Source organism: Penicillium crustosum (genome assembly GCF_028827405.1).
Source record: "Penicillium crustosum strain IBT 35664 chromosome Unknown utg000001l_segment0_segment0, whole genome shotgun sequence".
NCBI classification, from domain to species: domain Eukaryota; kingdom Fungi; phylum Ascomycota; class Eurotiomycetes; order Eurotiales; family Aspergillaceae; genus Penicillium; species Penicillium crustosum.
The window spans coordinates 4,161,913-4,184,468 of record NW_026623122.1 but is presented as its reverse complement, the minus strand read 5'-3'; the positions used below and the strand labels follow the sequence as shown (position 1 = coordinate 4,184,468).

At 48.0% G+C, this 22,556-nt stretch overlaps 10 protein-coding genes across 10 annotated transcripts; 5 read left to right on the top strand and 5 right to left on the bottom strand.

Moving 5' to 3' along the window:
- Positions 1 to 137: 137 nt before the first annotated feature.
- Positions 138 to 2,062, bottom strand: N7487_001576 (putative alanine aminotransferase; the record flags this gene model as incomplete). The annotated part of the gene is made up of 3 exons (XM_056869324.1): positions 138 to 392; positions 448 to 1,700; positions 1,933 to 2,062. The coding sequence occupies 3 exons, from the start codon at positions 2,060 to 2,062 to the stop codon at positions 138 to 140; spliced, it is 1,638 nt and encodes a 545-aa protein (XP_056734108.1).
- A 761-nt stretch (positions 2,063 to 2,823) lies between these two features.
- On the bottom strand, positions 2,824 to 4,571 carry N7487_001575 (proteasome regulatory particle lid subunit RPN7). Its single transcript, XM_056869323.1, has 3 exons — positions 3,994 to 4,571; positions 3,108 to 3,934; positions 2,824 to 3,051 (listed from the first exon to the last, which is right to left on the bottom strand). Exons 1-3 carry the CDS (start codon positions 4,456 to 4,458, stop codon positions 2,859 to 2,861), a joined length of 1,485 nt encoding a protein of 494 aa, XP_056734107.1. The 5' UTR covers positions 4,459 to 4,571; the 3' UTR covers positions 2,824 to 2,858.
- A 1,399-nt stretch (positions 4,572 to 5,970) lies between these two features.
- N7487_001574 (putative MFS phospholipid transporter (Git1)) lies at positions 5,971 to 7,790 on the top strand (the record flags this gene model as incomplete). Its single annotated transcript, XM_056869322.1, has 8 exons — positions 5,971 to 6,144; positions 6,254 to 6,401; positions 6,450 to 6,748; positions 6,787 to 6,851; positions 6,902 to 6,920; positions 6,989 to 7,299; positions 7,353 to 7,623; positions 7,677 to 7,790. The coding sequence occupies 8 exons, from the start codon at positions 5,971 to 5,973 to the stop codon at positions 7,788 to 7,790; spliced, it is 1,401 nt and encodes a 466-aa protein (XP_056734106.1).
- Positions 7,791 to 8,904: 1,114 nt separating this feature from the next.
- Positions 8,905 to 9,994, top strand: N7487_001573 (PEX11 family protein). Its single transcript, XM_056869321.1, has 3 exons — positions 8,905 to 9,062; positions 9,262 to 9,739; positions 9,804 to 9,994. The coding sequence occupies exons 1-3, from the start codon at positions 8,996 to 8,998 to the stop codon at positions 9,973 to 9,975; spliced, it is 717 nt and encodes a 238-aa protein (XP_056734105.1). The 5' UTR covers positions 8,905 to 8,995; the 3' UTR covers positions 9,976 to 9,994.
- Positions 9,995 to 11,402: 1,408 nt separating this feature from the next.
- N7487_001572 (uncharacterized protein) lies at positions 11,403 to 11,639 on the bottom strand (the record flags this gene model as incomplete). Its single annotated transcript, XM_056869320.1, has 1 exon — positions 11,403 to 11,639. One exon carries the CDS (start codon positions 11,637 to 11,639, stop codon positions 11,403 to 11,405), a length of 237 nt encoding a protein of 78 aa, XP_056734104.1.
- Positions 11,640 to 12,337: 698 nt separating this feature from the next.
- Positions 12,338 to 12,636, bottom strand: N7487_001571 (uncharacterized protein; the record flags this gene model as incomplete). Its single annotated transcript, XM_056869319.1, is given in 2 exon segments — positions 12,338 to 12,482; positions 12,497 to 12,636. The coding sequence occupies 2 exon segments, from the start codon at positions 12,634 to 12,636 to the stop codon at positions 12,338 to 12,340; spliced, it is 285 nt and encodes a 94-aa protein (XP_056734103.1).
- Positions 12,637 to 13,497: 861 nt separating this feature from the next.
- N7487_001570 (uncharacterized protein) lies at positions 13,498 to 13,815 on the top strand (the record flags this gene model as incomplete). The annotated part of the gene is made up of 1 exon (XM_056869318.1): positions 13,498 to 13,815. The coding sequence occupies one exon, from the start codon at positions 13,498 to 13,500 to the stop codon at positions 13,813 to 13,815; it is 318 nt and encodes a 105-aa protein (XP_056734102.1).
- A 1,609-nt stretch (positions 13,816 to 15,424) lies between these two features.
- On the top strand, positions 15,425 to 15,817 carry N7487_001569 (uncharacterized protein; the record flags this gene model as incomplete). Its single annotated transcript, XM_056869317.1, is given in 3 exon segments — positions 15,425 to 15,499; positions 15,526 to 15,618; positions 15,632 to 15,817. 3 exon segments carry the CDS (start codon positions 15,425 to 15,427, stop codon positions 15,815 to 15,817), a joined length of 354 nt encoding a protein of 117 aa, XP_056734101.1.
- Positions 15,818 to 16,919: 1,102 nt separating this feature from the next.
- Positions 16,920 to 17,990, bottom strand: N7487_001568 (uncharacterized protein; the record flags this gene model as incomplete). Its single annotated transcript, XM_056869316.1, has 1 exon — positions 16,920 to 17,990. The coding sequence occupies one exon, from the start codon at positions 17,988 to 17,990 to the stop codon at positions 16,920 to 16,922; it is 1,071 nt and encodes a 356-aa protein (XP_056734100.1).
- A 612-nt stretch (positions 17,991 to 18,602) lies between these two features.
- Positions 18,603 to 19,123, top strand: N7487_001567 (uncharacterized protein; the record flags this gene model as incomplete). Its single annotated transcript, XM_056869315.1, has 2 exons — positions 18,603 to 18,690; positions 18,765 to 19,123. The coding sequence occupies 2 exons, from the start codon at positions 18,603 to 18,605 to the stop codon at positions 19,121 to 19,123; spliced, it is 447 nt and encodes a 148-aa protein (XP_056734099.1).
- Between the last annotated feature and the right edge of the window lie 3,433 nt (positions 19,124 to 22,556).

Sequence of the window (22,556 nt, the reverse complement as noted above, 5' to 3'; positions counted from 1 at the left end):
TTCCAATGGCCCATAGATGTGAAAAAAAAAGCCACAACCAAAAATGATATATGGTAGCAGCCAATCGCTTGAAGAGCAGGTGGCGATGGATAGGCGGGGTTCACATTTACACAGCTTTTTGTACTTTTATACCATGTTTAACGGTACTTGTCCATGAACTCGGAGTGGAACTTGACGATGCGCTCAACCCAGTCGGTGCCAGGGGCGAGGAAGGTTGTGCGGAAGTGGAAACTGTTCTCCTTCTGACCGAAGCCGGAGCCAGGGACGACGCAGACACCGGTGGCGTCCAGCAGAGCCAAGCAGTAGAACTCATCGGCAGCGCGGCCCTCGGCGGTGGCGGCTTCGACGGCCTTAGCGGGGAGGTTGATAGTGGGGAAGAGGTACATGGCACCCTGTTGAGATTATTAGTAAATGTTGTAACACTTTGTATGAATCTATAACACGTACCTGGGGCTCCTGGAGCTCAACACCCTCCATACGCTGGAAGGCGTTGAACAAGGAAAGGGCACGCTTGTGCAGACCCTCCGAGATAGCGGTGTACTCCTTGTTGTAGAGCTCGAAGCTAGGATCGCCCTTGAGGGGAGGGTTGACCATGCACTCGAGCAGACACTGTGCGACGACCGGCGGGCACAGGCCAATGCTGACGAGCTTGTAGATCTGCTCCTGGACCAAGGGGTCGAAGCCAGCAAGCTCGAAGTAGCCACCACGGTGGCCGCACTCACCAACCATACCCTTGGAGATACTGTGCAACGAGACCAGCTCGACGTCATCGTATTTGCCGGGCTGCTCCTCCTGGAGCTGGCGGAGGCGCTTCTTGAAGGAGACGAACTCGCCCTTGAAAACGTTGGTTTGGTACACTTCATCAGCGATAACCACCAAGTTCTCCTCGGCGGCGACATCAATGACCTTCTTGATGTCGTCAGCGCTCAGGGAGGCACCGGTTGGGTTACCGGGGTTGATCACGACAATGGCGCGCACATCGGTTCCGGCGGCCTTGGCATCCTCAATGGACTTGAGGATCGCGTTGACGTTAGTACCCCACGCCTTCTCCTCCTCGAGGAGGTAAGGAACGCAGCGGGCATTCAGCAGCGTCAAGCTTGCGGTGTAGAGAGGGTACTGAGGGATGGGGACGAGAACACCGGCACTGGGATCGTTGCAGAGGACGTTCAAGATGGTGCTCACACCCGACGAGGCACCGCTGGTCAGGAACAGGTCATTAGGGTTGGCAGGGAAGCCATCACGCTTCTCAATGAACTTGGCGACGCTGTCCCGGATACCTGGTGCACCCTGGCTGTGACTGTAGGCACCAACGCTCTGCACATTGGCCAAAAGAGTCTGGGCCCGGTCGATCACATCCTGCTTGTATCCAAATGACTGCTTGAGGACCTCGGTGTTTTCCAACAACAGGGGGTTCTCAACAAGACTGAGGACCTGGCGGAAGAAGGTGATGGGCTTTTGATCGAGCTGTTGGGGGTTACCGATGTTGGCGAAGATGACGCTTTCAAAGGGGAGGGACTTGTCGCCATCAATCAAACGCTGACGGTAGGTCTCGGCCTTGACGGCCAATTCACCGCGCACGGCGTACTTGGCATCTCTAACATGCTGGTTGATGTTGTTGACGTTGAGGCATTTGCGGGTCTGGACGGCCGACAAGGTGCGCTTGGTGGTATATGAGACGGCGGTTTGAGTCATGATGGGCTCTGGATTAACCCAAAGGAGATTAGTGAGGTTCAGAATGGGTAGACTAGTATGCCCAAAACTGGGAGGAGAATCAAAGTATATAAAGGCCGGAGTCGTTATCGCAACCAGAAATGAGGCGATATGGAAGTAATAACAGCGGCTAGTAATAAGCAGAATTCCCAGAATTCCCACCGAAACATTGCGCCCCGAAACTATGTAAGCCGGGGTGATACCCGTTGGTATCCCACGTACCTGATCGAGCGGAGAGACACCCCGCAGCGCCACGTGCGGCCGGGCGATATAGGAGGCCATTTGACCGGCTAGTCAGCGCCCTAAGCGGAGAAGCCCGCGCGCTGGATGTGAGCTTATATTGCCAGGACATTTTTGACGAATGATCAATCCGGGATCAGATTAATTTTTTAAAAAAGTCCTTTTGGCGCGCGAACCCCTGTCGTGATTGTCTGCGATCGGGAGAAGAAGGGGAAAAAAAATTGGCCTTGGTCATTGGGCGGTGAACCTGTGAGTCAGCATTTTCCCCACAACCCGTCCACCCGTCCACTTGAAGCCGAGTGGACGCCGATTACCCGCGATAAGCTTGAGATAAATTCAAGATAATCAAGGAGATTGGAGATTGGGGATGTGACTATAAGATTTGGTGATGAGAACTACAGCGTATACACACCTTGGTGGATAACAGAATCAGCGACGATCATTCTCCGAGGGAAAGTTAGACGGTTGCCCGATGTCGACCTCGACCCATTTTCCGGAGCCGCCCGATGCGGGGATTAAAGAATATGGAGACTTTTAGTCAAGGACGGGATCGTTCATGCATGTGTGGCATGTTATAGAATATACGGGGTCAACTCTGGGGTGAAGAACACGGGGTAATATTGTCCATTTAGGCTAAATATTTGATCATAAGTTGTGGGTTTGAGACCGAGAATGACCCTTATCATGCATGGGTGGCATGCTATAGAATCTACAAGGCCAATTTCTGGGGTTAAGGACACGGGGTAAGTTAGGGAGAAATCGTCTTATGCATGGTGGCATGTTATAGGATCTACGGGCTCAATCCTGAGGTTGAGAGGTAAGTGGGATTGTCCATTCAGGCATACATAGTTGATCATAGGTTGTGGTTTTGAGGCCTAAAATGCCTCTAAAGTCATAGATATACCACTTTAGCTTCGCTCACTTCCCCGAAGACGCACGGCTTGGCCGTACTTCTGGATCTTGGTGATCAGAGAGTCACCATGCTTCACAACATCGGCATACTGCTTGTTCTTGTCATCTGGCCGATTCGTCTCGATGATACCATTGACACGATCGATGGTGCACGCAATGCGGTTGTTTGAAATGAATTTAGCAAGGTCCCTGTGGTTATGGTCAGCAAATGAGGGAATATTCGAAGAGATCCAGACAGCACATACCGGTCCAAGTAGTCTACTGTCACACCGAAGTCGTTGGCCATGCCACTCAGCCCCACCACACGGTAACTCTGCAGAAGCTGCTGGTAGGCGCGCAGTCGCATCTCACGAACAAACCAAGCCCGGTGCTCATGCAGATACCGGTCTTGTGTCAGGAACTGGTCCTCAACGGCGGCGAGTGCCACAAAGAATGAGCGGTAGTTGCCGTTGTAGAGACTGGTAACCAGGTTTGCGAGCGGTGCGAAATCAACGGGCGCTTCAGCCTCTACTGCCACACCGGAGCCGGTTGAGAAAGAGGAGATGTTGACAGCGGTCTTAGCACCGGCGGGTGTGGGTAGTGACGCCGTTGCATCCTTCATCTCCTCATCCCGGGCACCAGGGCCCGAAGAGATTTCCCCACTCAGAGCAGCCAATTGGTCTTCCCCAGAGCCAAGGATAGCCTTGATCTCCGGTGCATCCACTACCTTCGCCTTGAAGTCCACGCGCTTGAGTGACAAAGATCCCGCAAGCACGGAGTAAATCACCAGCGAAGAATAGCTGCAAAGTTCGTAGCTTGTGAAGGTAGATAGACTGTCGAGAAGGAGAGGAGCGGCAAGGCTGTAAGAGCGAATAGTGAGCAGATGCAAACCCTTGTATGCCTTGAGACGGTTTCTACGGTCCCAGTCTCCACCACTCTCTACCAAGGTCTCTGCTCGTTCAATGGTCTTGTTCACAAACAAAAGGTCGCCGAAGAATAGTCCGATGCGGAGCATAGCCATCACGAGATCGATCTTGGTACCCAGGAATCCGGTCTTTTCGAGGAGAGCTTCGTGGGATTCGATGGCTTTGTCCTAGTGGAAATACTGGTGTCAGCTAGAAGCTTGAGAAAACATAGACGAGCGATTCTCACCTTATCTCCCACGCGAGCCCAGAACTCAGCTCGCTTCCCGCGCGCAGCTTGTACCTCAGTCTCCCCAGCAGCCTCTTCCGCCTCATCTTCCTCCTTCTGGAAGGTCTCCAGTTCTTTCTTGTTATCCTCCAGTAGAGACTGGTAGAGCTTCTCATCCCAAGGGAAATCAAAATTCAACGGTGTTTTGCGAGAGGCAAGAAGATTGGAAGTGATGAGAGGCTTCGTTGAGTTCCCCCCATTTTGTGGGTGCTGTGTTACGCCTTCGCCGGAGTTGTTCAAGATACCTTCGGTGGGATGGGCTAGATGCCGGTAGAAGGGAGCCATCTTGTGCTCCAAGATGACCTCTTGGAGCTTCTTCAATGAGCTCTGTTGGACGGCTGACGCGCATGCTGGGTTGGAGAGATTGAAGACATGTTGGGCGATGGAGAGGTTGGGGAACTTGATGTACTGCGGATCAGACCCCATGGTGACGATGGGGAACTGGTAATGCGGACAGGACTGGTACGATTAAGAAAACGATGCAATAGAGGAGAGAGAAGATGGAAGCTGGTGATGTCTGGGGATGAGATCAAGCCAGGTGCATCACCGTAGACCGAGCTCAGCTGGCGGAATGTTTTTCCGTGCCGAGCCTTCTTTGGCCTTCTCCCTTCGAACGTCAAGATAAAATCTATCTGATACGAGATGTCGGTCGCATCTAGGTTTAAAACATATTTGTTTCTTTTGTTTCTTTGTGGGAAATAAACATTTCTCCCTCTTTATCTCGCTCTTGAAAGATATATACATGTTTGCAATATATCTGGCTTGTCTACTCCAAGTTATATATGTAGTAATCATAATCACACTGGATCTAGGTCCACACTAAGGATGATTTTACAACATAGAAATTCCATGTGTTGGCTTGAGAAAACACTTTTATAAATCAATTGCAATGACATGTAACTATGTATATTACAGTCAAGACTCAAGCCCGAGGGTTGACCTGAGTATGGAGTACTCTCCGTAGTGATATTCCGTCATATAACATAGGGCTGACTTGTTAACTTTATGGGCTTTATAAAAGACCTGGAAACCGTTGCGTAGCATTTGCCTCAAAAGCACATAAAGTTTAGATATTATGTGTCAAACTTGCCCGTTTTCACTGTCCTAGTTCGGTTACTCTTGATCCTTCCAAAATGGTTTTTTCATTTGTACTCCATACACTATTCCATAAACAGGCAGGTACTGCCAGCCTCTAAGACCAACGGGGAAATACCGATGCACGTGCGTATCTTATAGGGATATGCGCTCCCTCTATCAAACCACCTAGGCATATCTTGCTAAGACACCTGGAATCGATTTCCACATTGGATTTGATCGGGAAGCCGCGTGTTCACTATTTGGACACCGATATCAAGCCATTTTCATGGAAGTTTCGGAGTGACCGAGTCCATGCAAGAGTGCAACCTACCCCGACCGACCTATCTAGATAGACACACACCATTGGTTAGATACTGGCACTTGATATTTCTGGGGTGTATCATTGGCCTACAAAATGTATTCGGCGGGCATTCTCAAAAGCTAAATGCTTAGAATAATCAAGCTTGGGGGCCGCGGTCCCACTAAGTTCCGATACTTGGCCAAACACAGTTCTTTACCACTCTATATGATAGGCACTAGGTACTTTTTCCCCATGCGACTTAGAGTGATGCTATTCCCGCAGTTTCTTTTTTTTACTTCTTTTTCTCTTTTTTTTCTTTTTTAATTGTCAACTGTTTCCCCCATGGGTCTTATTTATCTTTCCTCTCTGCTTCATTTCTCTTTTTCCTTCTCTGTTCGCAGAGACACCTCTAGTTGCTCAACGTGACCTTTGTTATTGTGGTCGCGTGACACAGTAACCCTTGTTGGTCTCGTGCTAGTTCTACTATCCCTTTGACCTCTAGGAGGCTCAATCTCACCGCGTGATTAAACACTGCCAAATTTCTTCTTGTTACGATCGAAATGGCCGAACCTCAGTCCTACTCCAAGGAGATGTCCGAGAAGGGTGTTGGTCCCCTCGAGGAGAACCCTGTCGAGCTATCGCCTCTCGAAAAGACGACCAAGGGTCGCTGGGAACGTAGCTGGCCCACTATTGCCTGTGGTGCCGGTCTCTTTTCTGATGGCTACTTGAACCAGGTATGTTGTGTTTCGTCCTCGTGTGCGCAGCCCCGCAGCTACAATGCGCCACACGGGTGTGCAGCTTGGCGAATGTTTATTTAATCTTTACTGACAACCTTGGATCTAGGTCATTGGTCCTGTCGGTACCATGCTGACACAGATCTACGGAGATGCATACACCAACTCGACAGCCCAACAGAATGTGTCTTCGATTGTTTTTGCCGGCACCGTGGTCGGTATGTTGATATTCGGATACACTAGTGATCACTGGTCACGTAAGTGGTCTTTGATGATCTCCACTATTATCCTGTTTGTCTTTGCAGCCCTCGGTGCTGGATCCTACGGAGCTGGCGGCAGCCTGGGTGGTATGCTTGCTGCTTTGACGGCTTACCGTTTCTTCCTGGGAATTGGCATTGGTGGAGAATACCCTGCTGGGTCAGTCGGCGCCGCCGAGAATACTGGAGAGCTCAAGAGCGGTCATCGCAATCGCTGGTTTATCATGTTCACCAACTTCCAGATCGATTTCGGTTTCGTGGTTGCTGCTTTAGTGTCCATGATTCTCGTCTTGATCTTCACCGAGGATCACCTGCACGCTTGCTGGCGTGTGGCTCTGGGGCTGGGAGTAATCCCCCTCTGAGTTTGATGTATCTCCGACTGAAGATGGATGAGCCTGAGGAGTTCAACCGGGAGCGCATGCACAAGTTCCCGATCTTGCTAATTATCAAGTAAGTACGATCTTTCCCAGTGCGCGGACTTGTTGGCTAACGAATTTTAGATTCTACTGGAAGCGCTTGGTAAGGAACCCTGTCTGCATGTTGCTCTTATGGGCTGAACTGACTAACTGACTGGGTGTGATGTATAGGCTGTTGTTTCTATCATCTGGTTCCTTTACGACTTCTCCGCCTATAGTTTCGGTATCTATTCTTCGGCCTGGCTAAATATCATCCTAGGTGACACGGCTCCCTTGTGGAAGAGCTTTGGCTGGACTACCGTAGTCAATTCTTTCTACATTCCAGGTTCTGCCCTTGGAGCCTTCATGAGTGACTGGATTGGCCCTCGTTACACCCTTGCCATTGGCGTTGGACTCCAGGGTGTCATCGGGTTCATCATGGCCGGATGCTACAAGTGGCTTGCCACCTCAGAGAATGTGGCAGCCTTTGTCGTCGTGTTCGGGTAAGTTTACTGAATTCTTAGACTAGCAATTGCCAATACTAATATCTTGACAGAATCTTCTCTGCTCTCGGTGAAATGGGACCGGGCGATAATATCGGTCTCTGCGCCGCCAAGACCAGCGCTACTGCTATCCGTGGTCAATACTACTCATATGCTGCCGCTATCGGGAAGATCGGAGCTTTCGTGGGCACCTACGTGATTCCAGTCATCCAAAAGAATGCACCCAACCCGATCCGCGCAGGCCAGGACCCATTCTTCGTTTCCAGCTCACTGTGCATCTTGGCCGCATTCATGGCTATTTTCATGATGCCGCAAATCGACCAGGTACGAACTGCTGCAGACAGGGTAATTTGTTCATGTGCTCACCTTTTTCTTAGGACACCATTACCCTCGAGGATGCCAGGTTCCGCGACTACCTCGAGGCTAACGGTTACGATACCACACAAATGGGCAGCAATAACTACCAGAGCGACACTCGCGACCAAGAGTAATTCGATCACAGCCCTACTGCGCCAGACACATACTTGCTCACCCCTTTGGGCTGTTGTGTTCCAACCAACCTTACTTAATTACACGGACTTCATCCATACGCGGCAATGCACATTCAGTAAAACCAACGAGAAGATACCATTCATGAGACAGCGACTACCCGGCCCTTGCGACTTGAGATATCCCATCCCCTGCCCCTGCCCCTGCGACATGACCCATGAACGTATGAAAGGATTGCGGGCATCCTCTATTTGATCTGCTGGTGATGAATTTGGCGGGATGGAAACTGAACTCCTGACTTGTATTGACAGTCAATTTAATTCAAGTGGGAACTTCGATGTCATCCATGTACATACATAATCAGACAAATACATCCTGGAAATCGCCCACTACTCACTCAGTCCTCGCACTTACGGCGGTCCATACTCTAACCCCGTAAAACAAATTGCAGCCATCTTGAGACTGCCTCTTTGGTATTGTCGTGTCTTTGCATATACCTGTGAATATACTTGGGATATCGCTAAATGATGTCTGGTCCAGGACTTCTACACTATATCGCATCAAGGAGGTCTGCTGGGAGAATTATAAATACGGTCTTCGGCAGAGCACGTGAAAAGGAATTCATTTGCTTGGCTTAAGACGGGATCTTGCAACCCGTGAGTATACCTAGGTAGAGCTAACGAGAGTGCTCGATTCCATGTTGATGCTATTCATTGGGAATATTGTTGACGGTGTACTCGGATGAAATTGGAACTAGATTGACTTTGTATGTAAGGCCCGAGAAAATAATGCTGAGCAATACCGAGCATAAAAAGGGTATAAAAAGAGATTATATCGAAGACGCAATGTCGGAAAGAATGTCATGACGCAGACTCACGTGAAAAACAGAGGAAAGTAGTAAGCCGAGTGGATAAAACAGTCGTGGAGATGAAAATCAAGCATTTCAAGGGATTTCAAACAATTTCACCCGAATAAGGCTTTAAAAATCACAAATGTTGTAATAATCGTAAATACAATTACATTGTACCCTCCGGATCTCTCCCCACACGCACGAGATCAGCCGAGGTCGGTCTTCCGGCTCCATACGCCGGTCAATTACCGACTCCCTTTTCCCTTGTGAACCATCACATTTGACTCTTGACATCCTCCATCCTTAGGTGTCCGAAGTTGCATTTTCTTCATCTTCATTGACAACAGCCAAAAAAAAATGGTCGCTAACAACCTCATCTACCACCCTGCGCTGGCGCACTGGCTACGCTTCGTCGCGACAACCGGTACGTGACACATCCCCAGAGTCCAAAGAAGCAACATCCTGGCACTTCCATCCCTACAAACACACACAAAACTCCTATTTCACATCGCGACCACACCAAACCCCCCAAACCAAACCCCCCTATCTGTCGGGGAACTCGGCCGAGAAGCCCAGCGGAGCTATATCCGAACACTCAAGCTAACTATGCACGCAACCTATAGTCGGCCGCGATAAGCTCCTCCGCACAATCCAATATTTCTCCCGATTCTACGCGTGGTACCTATACCGGACGAACAAGCCGCAGTCGGCGATCGACCCGTACAATGCCGTGAAGAAGCAGTTCGGCACGACCCGCAAGATTATGCGTATCGGCAAATTCCTTGAGCATCTCAAGGCCGCCGCCGTCGCTTTCGATAACAAGAGTCCCGTCGACCCCGTCCTGCGCTACCTGGCTATCGGTCGCCAGCTCGGTTATGCCGGATACCTGACTCTCGACGCTATCACAGTCATCGATGTCATCGGAATTCGGAAACTGTCTTCCGCTAAGCAGCTGCAGCAGTCCGCTTACCGCTCCTGGGCTGCGGGTCTGATTTTCAGTACTGTGGCTGGTGTTTACACTCTTGTTCGTCTCCAGGAGAAGGAGAAGACTATTGACCGTAAGGAGGGTGAGGGTGTTGTCGAGGCTAAGAAGATTGAGAAGTATGGGTTCCCTACTTATTACCCGAATGAGGAAATGGATGGCATGCTGATAATTTTTTACTAGGGAGCGCTCTGCTGCTCGGATACAACTCCTCTCTGATGTTTGTGATCTGGCTGCGCCTTTGACTGCTATTGGTGTCCTTAACCTCGACGATGGCCTCGTCGGTATCACAGGTACCGTCAGCAGTTTGATCGGTGTTTGGTCCCAGTGGCGCAAGACCGCCGTACCTGTCTAAGCGGTGTATGTATACTTTGTCCATGATGAAGTGGGAGGTTGGTGACCCGCTCCTTGGATGATTTGGGGTCCTGGGTCCTGCTGCTGACTCGGGAATGGGGAGACAACAAGACGAGGTGGTATTCTTATTGCGCACTCTATATCCTGATGATTGTTTCTCTCGCCTGTGAACAGTCTTCTATCCTTTTTTTATCATTCTAAGGAAATGTCCTCACGTCGTTTCTTTTGTTTACGTACATAACAATCGCACTTGGTTTCAGATAGATTTGTATTCGTTCTCTTCGTTGTCATCATATCATTGCTATCTATGGACATATCGATATCCAAGTACTGCCCTGGCTCATCCTCGCGCCCTCTCTACTCCACAAACAGTTCCAACTCCGATTCCCTTCACCCAAAACGCTCGAGGGGTGCTTTAAACGGGGCAGGTCTAGGATGGTAAGTATAGGCTGACACAAAAGTACTGCAGAATCAACATACAGCACCACAGGCGCCACAGCTCTTGCCAGTGCCGGTTGAGGCGACACCACACTTGGGGCAGGCAGCGTGTCCGTTCATTGTTGATGATAGATGAAGTAGATCTGATAAAGCGTTAGCAACCACCAAGGTCCTCATAAGATACAAAATAAGACACAACCCTTGCATACCTTTGATCTAAGTAATTTATTTAAGAAATGATTATTCGAAGATGTGGGAGAAATGAAGTAAACCTCGTTGGGCGAGAAAATTGCTGACTTTTCTACCCCGCCTGACTGGTGCCCCGCTCAGGGCCATTTTATTGTAGCACATGATTTGATGGCCTTCACTTGTTAGACGCTTATATAGATAGGTTAACGCGGTAAAAGAAATCATTTACACCGAACTTGAAGAGTGGCCGAACTTCGTATTAGTGTGTTTACTAACAAAAATATACAGCAATAGGTAGGGTCATATAGCGCATATCAAAACTGGACACCTGCGCCCTCGACAAAAGAAAAAAAGGGTTTAAAGCAAATAAAACGGAGAAAAAATTTTGTAGCATTAGTATCGATCTCGAACTCTATGTCATTGATGTGAGCTTCAGGCAGGATAGAACAAGACTACATTGGCGATTCGACGAGAAGTGATGGGACGGGTAGCGAGAAGCAAGAATCACCAGGGACGAGTTGGTTCGCCCAGTGACAATTTCCGCGCCGTTCTGTGAAACATTGGAATGGCAGTGCAATGGGGAAAGCGTCGGAGCCTGCCAGGCAATAGTGGCAGGGGATACTTGATCAACTTCGCCCATCGTTTCCCTCTTCTTTCGGCTGCTCCAGCTCAGCAGCTACAGCGCCTTGCTTCCGAGACTTGTACCACCCGACATCCGCCTCGATATGATTTGATGTCTACAACTCTCGGCATCTCAGAGTAGAGTCCAATGTCCAGCCATGCTTCACTAGGATTTGATCCCTAACCTCGCTCATAACGTCGATTTGCTGCATGAATGTCCACATCAAGAATTGGAGCTGGTGGAGTGAGTGAGGTTCTTTTTCTGGCTTGCTCCAAATCTCCGGTAGGGGAGTCTTTGTGAAATTTGGTGACACTGTTCGTCAGTTGAAGGGCCTTCTGATGTCGTTCGGCCATCTCACTCTCTTGGAAGTCAACGTCACGGAACAGCCACAATTGGTAGTCATTGTTGATAGTCATTGTTCTTGCCGAGTGATTTACACTGCTATCTGGTATAGCTCCTTTCCTTAAGTGGGAACTGACATTTGGCCAGGCAGAATCATCCCCATATCCCAGTTTTGTCGCCTCCATTCGAAAATGCCTGGTGGCCTTCACAGATGTCAGACCCTTCAGAGAAATATGCTCTTTGAATAATCCGGGTTTCCCTTCGCATCGGCCGCTCATTTACTGCGTTGTTTCTCAGGTTTGTTGGTTTTGCCAACTTCGTCGTTTCTCCGTGGCAAAGTCCGGTATGGCTTGTCAATTTAAACCTAACGCATTAGACTTGCCGTGAACGGTCTTGAGATGCTGGAGTCTTTTCGTATCTTCCTTTTTTAACCCATTCATGAGGAAAACCACAAGGTATGGGTAATATCGTCTCTTTGATGGTTCAAGCTGCTTTGAAAACCATGGTTGATCTGAATTTTAAAGGAGCTCTGTCGTGCCCTTCGGGCACGCATCCTTGCTATATTAGCACAGATATCGCGCAAGTACATCCGAGTCATGACTGTTGGGACCGGCCATGGAGAATACTGAATTGCACCAATCTGAAATCTTCAAGCAGTTGGCTGAGATAAATCAGGCATAGGTTCATGCCTGGGTGCCCCGAGCTGGGTACCTCGTTGGTGGCACTCTTTCTAGCTAGCCTAAGTGATGTCCGAAAAGTTCGGCCTGACCGACTAGGTCACATCTTTTTGCAAAACCAAGCTGTAATAGAGTATGGCTCCGTTCACGATGGTAGGGCAATCGCCAGTCTCCTGCTCTAGAATCTGGGCACCGACACCAAGAATCACCTGGGCCGGTGGGTCCAAGCATATGACCAAGCTGAGGATAAATACAGCGTTTGGCATGCCGGCTTGACTTGATCGGGCTCGAAAGCCACGGGATTCTCCATCCGGAGCAAGTAGCTCAATACCAACGCATTGGTATGGTTTTGTTGAGCTGGGGCCAGCTGTTGTTCACTAAGGGGCAAAGCCATCGGGCGTTGGGAGTTCCCCAGTGGCTAGCCTGCCGAAAACATACAGACTCGCAGACTTTGTGCATGCGATTCCCTCCTGGCAATTCTTCCCGTCGTACGTCTCGGCATAACACTTGACGACGAAGGGCTGAACGCGCCCGAATTGCCCTCGATCCATTCTTTGACCGTGACCCGTAGACACGTTATACACCATATCTGTTTTGGTCAGCGTATAGACAGATGTCTTCTTCGGATTTGCGGGATGAGGATTATAGCTCCATGTTTCATCGATGAAAGAAGGGGGAGAGAGGTCCTTTTCTCGATGTCAAAAAGGGGTATAAGGAACAAAATATGAAGAGGATGTAAGGCAAGAAAGTGAGAGAGTGATATATGAAACAGGGGGATAAAGATCAATAGGTAAAGGTGGTAGAAGAAATTCCTGAGGGAAGTGTGAGGGGTGAGACGTTCGGCTTTTATTCACCCTGGTATTATGTTAATTATGTTAATTATAGGGGATTGGTACAGGGACACCCCCCACCTGTAATCGGACACCCCCTTCAGTAATCCGACACCCCTTTCAGTAATGGGACACCCCTCTGCCTGAAGATCCAGGCATTAAACATACCGCCTTCTACACCGCCTTAGTGTCAAACCACCCATATAATACTAGCCAGACGGCAGGTACCTACAATTTGTATGTAAACCCCTAACAAAATTAAGTCACTTTTGTCATATTGTACTTTATATAATTATGTAGTCGGGATCAAACAAATTGATACTCCAATTCTGGTTTACATACATTAACCTACCTTCTTCATACCCATTTTTTCATCACTTTCTTCGTCAATTCTATCTCCAAATTCATCAAATTCAACCGTCAATATGGCCTCCCTAGGCCTGGAATATCTGGAATCGGATCCAGATTCCGACCCAGAGATTGTTCCCGAGTCCCCACTTGCTACGCCAATCACCGAGTCTCGATCTCCTGCTGCGCCAATCACCGAGTCCCCACTTGCTATGCCAACACTAAGCTTTACGTTCCCCCTTTCCGCCGACAGATCGGACATACCATACACCAGAGGAAGGGGTCGAAGCTATCAATTCCTTCGCACGTCCCCATGGCTATGCCGTCACAACACGACGTTCAAAGTTTACACAGAAGGGCAAGGGTATCAAGAAAACTGTCTTCCTTTGCTGTGACCGAGGTCGAAAGGTTACAGAACAGCCCGAGGATCCCCCCAAGCGAAACGGCGGAATACTAGTACACTTGCACTTGGGTGCCCCTTTATGATCGTGCTTCGTCTTGATCTCCAGAGTGGTATTTGGCATACAACAGTGAGCAATTCCACACATAACCATGAACCCTCGCCGCCGTCAACCCACCCTGCTCAGCGGGCCCTCGAGCTCACACATAAGAAAGATAAGGTTGAGAACGCACTTCGTTAAGGCCGTATAACCCGTCAAATTCTTACTGAGCTACGTGAGGCTGATCCCGAGAGTACTATTATTGCCCAAGATATCTATAACACCCGTAAGAAGCTAAATCAGCTTTTCCTAGCTGGCCGAATACCTATCCAAGCTCTTTTACAAGAACTTCCAAAGGACGGAGATTGGATCTTCAAATATAAAATTGACGATCAATACTATATCTCTGCTTTATTCTGTGTGCATAAATCCAGTGTCAAAATGCTACAAATAAACCTATAGGTTATCTCTATAGATTGTATATATAAGACTAATCAATATGGTCTTCCTTTGCTTGATATTGTGGGATTTGCTGCGACAGGATCAACTTTCCATACTAGCTTTGCCTTTATACGTGATGAGAAGGAGGATACATATAAAGTTATGCTTAGCTGCCTTGCTAAAGTATACCAGTCCCTTAGTCTTAATCCTCCTTACCCCCATACAATCCTTACGGATAAAGAGAAAGCGCTTATTACTGCTATTGAGAGCGTTTTCCCAGAGACAAAGTATATGCTCTGTATCTGGTATATCAATATAAGGATTATAAAGGTTGCTCGTCCCCTTCTAGCCGATCAAGTCGCATAAGCCCGCCGTGATCGCAATTAGTCTACTGAGGCCCAGTCTACCCAGTCTACCCAGTCTACCCAGTCTACCCAGTCTTCTCAGCGTCAAAACAAAGCCCAACAAGCTAAAGAAGACCGCGAAAAAGTCGAGGAGGGGTAGAAGAAGATACTTAAAAGATGGGGCCGTATTATTTACGCGATAACAATAGAGGAATACTATCGTCAATAGGCAGATTTTAAAGAACAGTACAATGATCCCCTTTTCCAGCCTTTGGTCGAGTATATACAAAAGGAATGGCTTGATGACTGCCCCGAGCGCTTTCTCTATATTTATACCTCCCAGTACCTTCATCTTAATGAAATTGCGACTTCTCGTGCTGAAGGTGCTCATTGGCTTCTTAAGCTTGGTCTCCAGGTATCAAATAACGATTTACTAGTTGTACTTCGCAGTTTTAATCGCTCAGTCAACCTCCAATTTACCAAGCTCAAGAATGGAATTGACAGTCAGAAGATTCGGAGGCCAAGAAAGTAAGTTCCGCTACTTTACCGCCTTCTCACTAATCGGATCTCATTACGGGCGATTAAACTTACAAAGGAGGTATACGAGAGATATCTACCAGAGGGAGGAGAGGGGAAACGACCAATTTACCCTATCTATGACTGCAATTCGAAGAATACCTCTGGATTTCCGTGCATTTATATTATTAAGGAGTATGAGAACGAGAAGAAGTCCCTAGAACTAGGCCTTTTCCATCAACATTGGCACTTATATAGTGTTAATGACGCTCCTCCAATTGACCCCTCGCTTCTTATACAAGATCCCCTTCGTGCTTGTCGACGAGGACGACCCCGAGGTGCGAGGAATTTACCAACTACCCAGACCGAGAATACCCAGTCTTCCCCCGATCCATTAACACGAGAGAGCTCCTCTATCCACCGAGACCCATCATCATGGGAATCAAGCCGAGGTCGGGTACGTGGTACAGGACGAGGACGAGGACGAGGACGCGGACGCGGTCGAGGACAGGGCAGTAGTGAGACCGGGAGTAGTGAGACCGGCAGTGGTGAAACTGGCAATAGTGAAGCTAGCAGTGGTGATCGAGGATATGGCCGAGGACGAAAACGCGCGCGTGGAGGTATCTAAAACGAAACATATGCAATTTGTAGAGTAGATCAATACAGAAACCAATGAAATGTACGATTTTTTCTGATCAAAATGGAGTGTTTTTTTACTATGTAAACCAGAATTATATGGGGGTGGCAGAATATATGGCAGAAATATATGGCAGAATCCAGTGTCGCACCCGATTGAGAAGGCGGTATGTTTAATGCCTGGATCTTCAGGCAGAGGGGTGTCCCATTACTGAAAGGGGTGTCGGATTACTGAAGGGGGTGTCCGATTACAGGTGGGGGGTGTCCCTGTACCAATCCCCTAATTATATGTATAAGTTACATATGAAAAAGTCATACACATTTCACACCTTTTTCATGGCCTATATTCTATATTTAGCTGGTTATTCTTATCCTTCTAGATATAACAGCCAATAAGGGGGAAATATCTTGAAAAAAGACACTGGGGTACTTTTCCGAGAAGACCCCAAGAAAGAGCCCAGGAAAGACATCTCAAAAGACCTCTTTTTTGAGGTCTACGTGACAAGGCTATATACAAGCAAGGTTGTATCGTCTTTTCCTCATCAGGTCGCTTTCCCCTTCTTTTCCCTCTCTCTATCCTCGCCTCACTTTCAATTCAAAAGAACTCATACCCCGTTATTGCCTCCACATCACCTTGCCGGCCTCCCTAGACGAGAGGCAGTGCTCAAAGACCTACTACTAGATCCATTTTTGACCAAGGTAGCTAGACGAGCAAAAGGAAATACGCCACTACTGACTGATTCTGTTTGTCAAAGTGCTCATATACTCCGTCACCATGGCCTCCACATTATCCCCTCGCCAGCCTCTTGTCCAGAGTAGTCATGCCCGCCAACCCGATAAGCTACCTTCAATTTTCATATCCTCAACGGTCCCCATCGTCCATGAAAACAAAAACATGATGCCAAATCACCTAGGGCGGATCTGCTGGTGTTAGCATCCTTTGTGGCCTGAGATCCATATATTATGTGTGCACATCTACACATCTACAACATACACTGATCTTGGAAGCCATGTGAGCCCGTGGAATGTGGCAGCATAGAGGGTGCCGCGTGGATACGTTAAATATTATTATTATACTAATCTAGTATTTATACCAGGTGCCTTCAGAGCACCGAAATTACCTCAATTCATCTTCCACATCGCTTTCAACTGGTTAACAGCATCCCCATACATCCTCTCACGCACTTGGTTCCCCTTCCAAAAAGAGGGCTTTTTATCAAACCCATGAGCAACATCCTCAACCACAAACCCACCTACACTCGCCATCTTCCCTTCTTCAACAAACCCCCGAAGCCTTTCCCGGAACGTATTCCCCTCAACAAGCAACTGATCCCACCCGCAAGTATAAATCGCCACAGCAGATGGATAACTCGCATACAACAGAGAGGCAGGTGCCAAACCAGGCGAAAGATAAGGATGCGACATATCCGTCCGACCCGTATCCTGCCGTTTCGGCAGGCTCGCAGGGAGAAGATACGAATCGTCAAATAACTTGTACATAGAAGGGGAGATCATGGATTTTTGCTCGGCGATAGGATTCGTAGCATCCCGCTCTTTCCGCGTTCGTGTCCAGTCTGTACTAGGATAGAATACCACCAGACCAGCCAACGCAATCTCCTCGCGTATCGAGGCCCAGCGCTTTTTCTCCAGTTCTTCGTGTAGTCGGAATGGCACTGTTAGGGCGAGGTTCCCGCCTGCGCTGCATCCGCTGAGTACGAAGCGGGTTTTGTCAAGATTGTACTTTTGCGCTTCTTGCCATAGCCATAGGATAGCATCGACGCCGTCTTCCAGCGCGACGGGGAAGGATTGCTCTGGGGCTAACCGGTAATTGACGCTTACAATTACGGCTTCTGGGCAGGCTTTCAGCACTGTACCCGCCCAGCGGGCATCATCGCGAGCGTGGCCGATTGAGAAGCCACCGCCGTGGAAGTTGATAAGGACGGGGCGGGGCGGACATGGGCTGGTTTGTTTGCGAGGACAGAGGGGTTTTGAAGGTGCAGTGAAGAAGTAGAGTTGGACTAATCCCGGAGATTTACTGACTGTTGAGGGAATGGCGATTTCGACGCTTGGTCCTGGGGGTAGTGGACAGGAGAGGTATCGGTCTAGCAGGGAGAGTAGGCTTGAGAGTATGCGGTATCGGTGGGCCTTGCTGCTCAGGGCGGAGCGGGATGGAGGGGGTGGAGTGGATGCCATATTTTACTAAGGTGAACTCTTTCTTTTTTCAATGGCCGAAAAATTGCTGATATGTCGTGCTTATGTGGACGCATGAGATGAGTTGCTAGTCACTGGACCTGAATGCAGGTACCCGATGATCCCTGTCAGATATCGCGTAGCCAGCAGAGGAGGACTGTGCGAGTTATGATCTGAATGTTGTTCAAAGGAAACTGTCGCAGTAAATTGCTAATATCCCCAATGGTGATTGATGTATGACGTCTAGACAGATTGCCTTTCCATGTGGATATGTGGAGCAAAGCATAAAGCATAACTTAATTTATCTAGACCTCCATACTATATACCTAGGTAGGTAATGAGCGTGAATGTTATGAATACCAGGCATCTATAAATCGGAGTAAATACTGAATGATTCCAATAGCCCCAAGTTAATAACATGTATGTCACTAGTCCCAAAACTGACACTGGTGGGGCTGTATAGTCTCCGCTCCCGAGCCAAATCTAGTAGGTCGGACTCCGAACTTCGAGATAAATACAGGGGATGTCTGCTCATTTTATAATTTCTCAATTCGAATTTCCATCACACTAAAAAAGCGGATGCATATCATTTCACCGATTCCTCACATCTCCACAATGTCCTCCCCTCTCCCAATCGTCGTTTGTGCCCTAGACTCCGGGATCGGCAAGCCGGTATCTAAGCTCCTCCTTCCCGAATTCGAAGGTTAGTATAGCATATTATTCTTTATTTAGAAATAGTCCGAGTTATCTCAGAACAGGCTTACTAATACCCAATAGTAACCCATTTCATCCAAAGCCTCTCAGCAGCACAATCTGAAATTCCACACCTCCTCGCAGGCCGGGATCCTCAGTCCCCCCACGTGAACGACGTCGGCACAAAAGACTACAGTCGGCCTGTGCGTGCGATAATCTTTGGCCGTGGGTTTGACTTGGAGGATATTGAGGCATTGCGTGAGAATGTCGCTAGTATCTCGCAAGATCCAGTTTTGTGGATTGCTGGTGATCCAAGCCGCAAGCCTCCTCCTGGTGCTGTCCCGCCGCCTAACTACCACCAGCTTGTTGCGGGAGTTGCAAGGAAATTGCTCGGTGGGTGGGTCGAGGCTGGAGCTACCAGTAATGAGGTTGTTTTGTACTAGAGTGTTTGGCTCTTTTTTAGGTTCAAGATTTTGGGAGTTCAATATATATGTGCACAAAACCGTGTACTTTCCCAGCGAAATACTAGTAGGGTTTATCCATCTTAAACCACGGTATACTGGTTGATCTGAGTTCCATGCGGATCAGATAAACCCTTAGTGGTTACCTGAAGGGCATGATATCACTATACTCCAGCTTGGCATCGGCATGTTCACGAACAACGGTGCCAGATACATTCCTTTTAATGTTCACTAACGCTTTGTGCGGAATTGTCATACATAGAATTGTGATGACCCCCAAAATGCTACGTACACCGCAACCGCGCATGTTTCCAGTCAGATGTCATACCTATGAATTATTTGCATGTCTTGGGTGGCCTCGAAATTACTGTAGAAGCTACCAACGCAGAACGGGAGGGAGGCAGAGTAAGCATCGCTGATATTGAGCAACCATAATTTCCCAAAATTCCTATCCATCTGTGATAGCCTGGTACACAGATATAGCACCATATTCGCAAAAAGTACACATCCCGAAAGAAACGATGGCAGCTTCCCCGTGACAGGTTGGCGAAGGATCTATCGAAGCTCAGTGAGTGGAGAATCCCCATGAACCCGTGGGATCCACCTAGCTGCACATTTCATTTTTCAAGGCAATGCGGAATGAGCTTGAGTCATTGTGGCTGAGAAACGACTCGAAAAGTTTTATTCGAATATTACGTCAATTAGTGAGAAGTAAAACCTTGAAGTAATATACACTTGACAACACTAGTGGAGCTGTCGGTCTCATTTTGACGAGCACCCAACCTGTAGTATTCTTCCACTCCTCATGTTGGCATTTCCTGCGCCGTTGGAGACAATCGGTCCGAGTGGTCTAACCGACAACTCGGTCGACAGCCTTCGTGGTCTAGTTTGGTCATGACGTCGGTCTCATATCCTTTAATATGACATTCTTGGTAACAAGATTGACATCCGAAGGTCTCCAGTTCGATCCTGGACGAGGGCATCTTTTTTTTGCGCTCCATGGATGTTTTGCTAAATGTTAATACTGCAATAACAGCAATAGCAAAAGTAAAAAACTACTTGGTTGTATAGCATTTGATAACACACCGTCAAACCTGCAGTGCTTGCCTAAGTACCTTCCTAATTCACCATTGCCGACAGGTTCAACTTCGGAAAAATGCACTAGGACGTGGCATCTCAAGGCAGGCCGAATTGCAATTCACAAACTCAACTACATCATTAGATGGAAATCGCCGAGTCAGGTCACGGGCTAATCCTCTGTGTCTTTTTACTGGTAGCTCATTAAAGTATACCCCGCATCCGCAGTTCGAGCTAGGATGAGACCACGCGACAATTTCCCCAGATAAAAGCCAAGACGCCAAGAAGTGCGCGTCGACCGAAATGTCTAAAGGCCGGAGCAATACTACCCAATGTGACAAGTCATGGGATTAGGGACGAGATTAGGTCTAATGCTCTCTTAGGCTCTCATATTGTAGTTGAACTTAGTTTTGTACTCTGTGGAATGAAGTAATAATATCAACAATGACGTGCAGCTGGCTAGAGTCGGTTTCGGGGAAATTAGGAGCTAAGTCAATCTTTGTGCCCCTTCAAAATGGTCCAGGCCATTTTCAAACAACCGGTGCTGGTTGGGCAGATATTTTAGATAGGTAGACTCGAATGAAAGACCAGAATCATATCACAACGGGTAAATTAGGAAGCTAAGTTTCAGAAATGATTGGCTGTGATTGATATCAAGGACCGAGAATCTACTAGTTACATGCTAGTAACGTTGGTGAATGTTAGTCCGGATAATGGACATCAAGAAGAAAATGCGACGGGTGTGGACGAAAAAGGGCAAAGCGAAGTTCCCGGAATGCGTGAATAGATTGAAGATCACGGCTATGTCTATACATATTCCGTTTTGTGGAGGAGACAGGGGGAAACCCCCTTTTCTCCACCAGCCCTTACTCCTTCAGGGTGTGAACAAAAAAAGCCTCAAAATCCGTGACATACTTCCAGCTGGTATTCGTGTCACACGCAAGGAAAAAAAAAATTTAAAAAAATATAATGATCAGCAGGGATTAAAAAAGACCAGTCACTACGTAAGATGAAACAAATCGCGCAAAAATAACTAATTGTTTCACGAAGAATGGTACCGGGTGGAATTTGACCAAAGAAAAAGAAGAAAAAAAAAGGTCACGATCCCGAGGCCCGTAGCCGGTTCGGGATCCGCCGCTAACGGGGAGAAGGATCTGGGGTTGACTGTATTGCACAAGCCACAGCTGAACATCCCGAGAGGCGACGGCGACGGCGACCGATAGAAACTCATACAATCATGGCAGACCATGGCAAACTACGACAGACCGCTCATGTGCATATTATTTAGGAGTCATTCTTCCAAGTCCGTTGGTCTAGGCCATACTTTTCGGCGTTGGGACGTAATATGCATGGATTTTCTTAGGGCTTGGGGTTTGGAGTATGGAGACCCAGGTACTACTCGGAGCCTGGCGTTGGATCTTATTGCACAACCACAACGAGCGATTATCGCCGCTCAGCCAAAGCCAGTAAAAATAGGGCCTAGGACCCAGCGGCAATATCTTCTGCCCACCCGACCATCCTAGGAGGTGGAAATGTATGAATTCTGATTGGTCCCCGCCGCCGCGATCAATGGATGCATGTGCATCATCCTCGGCTGGTTAAACGCCGTTATTTGCTCCTGAATCCTGCTCCCAGACATTTTGTTCCGATATTTGCAGCCGAACCTGTCGTCATCCGGGTTCAAAGGGAGATATATCATTTTTTTTTAATCTTTCCCACGGGCAACAGGTAAGACATTCCGATATCTGCTCGGGTTGATATAAGCCGAAAACAAAAGAGAGATCTTGAAGGTCCAAGTTGATCGACAAGATTATGTCAGCTCCCCGCGATTTTTGCCTGGGCCACCCTTTTTCAGAAGTATATCGACCTAGTGAAGTCATTGCGCGTCATTCCTCTCGTCCGTGGATGAAATCCTAGATTTTGAATGAAATAGAAAAACTCATTTGTTCATTAAGATAGTCTAATTTGTAGATGATTGACGAAATTCTAAAAAGTTAACCTAGGTTGAAGTGTTTGCCGCATCCGTCAAAGCAAGCATAAAAGAACATGAACTGGACTTTTCAACTTCTCCTTGTACACACTACTCACTAAAAAAAATATCAATGAGTTATTTTTGATTCTAGAACTCATAGTTCTCCCGGTCATAGATCCCCCTAGTTCCGAATCAAGTTCGTGCCATTTGAACTATTCGGGTCAAGTCGGACTGCGCCTCCAGGCATTTGCAACCCACAGTGCTTCATCCCATCACCAACCGCGTGTCCGCTTCAGCTCGGCGTTCAGCCCCGACATCACCCGTGGAACTGTGGAGAAACACTACCGAAAGTGCACGAGAACCTCC

Coding starts and splice junctions, on each gene's coding strand:
- N7487_001573 (XM_056869321.1), top strand. CDS start 8,996: ATGGTCGCTAACAACCTCATCTACCACCCTGCGCTGGCGCACTGGCTA. Junction 9,063..9,261: donor ACGCTTCGTCGCGACAACCG/GTACGTGACACA, acceptor CGCAACCTATAG/TCGGCCGCGATAAGCTCCTC. Junction 9,740..9,803: donor GAGGCTAAGAAGATTGAGAA/GTATGGGTTCCC, acceptor ATTTTTTACTAG/GGAGCGCTCTGCTGCTCGGA.
- N7487_001575 (XM_056869323.1), bottom strand. CDS start 4,458: ATGGGGTCTGATCCGCAGTACATCAAGTTCCCCAACCTCTCCATCGCC. Junction 3,935..3,993: donor GGGCTCGCGTGGGAGATAAG/GTGAGAATCGCT, acceptor TATTTCCACTAG/GACAAAGCCATCGAATCCCA. Junction 3,052..3,107: donor ACAGTAGACTACTTGGACCG/GTATGTGCTGTC, acceptor CCATAACCACAG/GGACCTTGCTAAATTCATTT.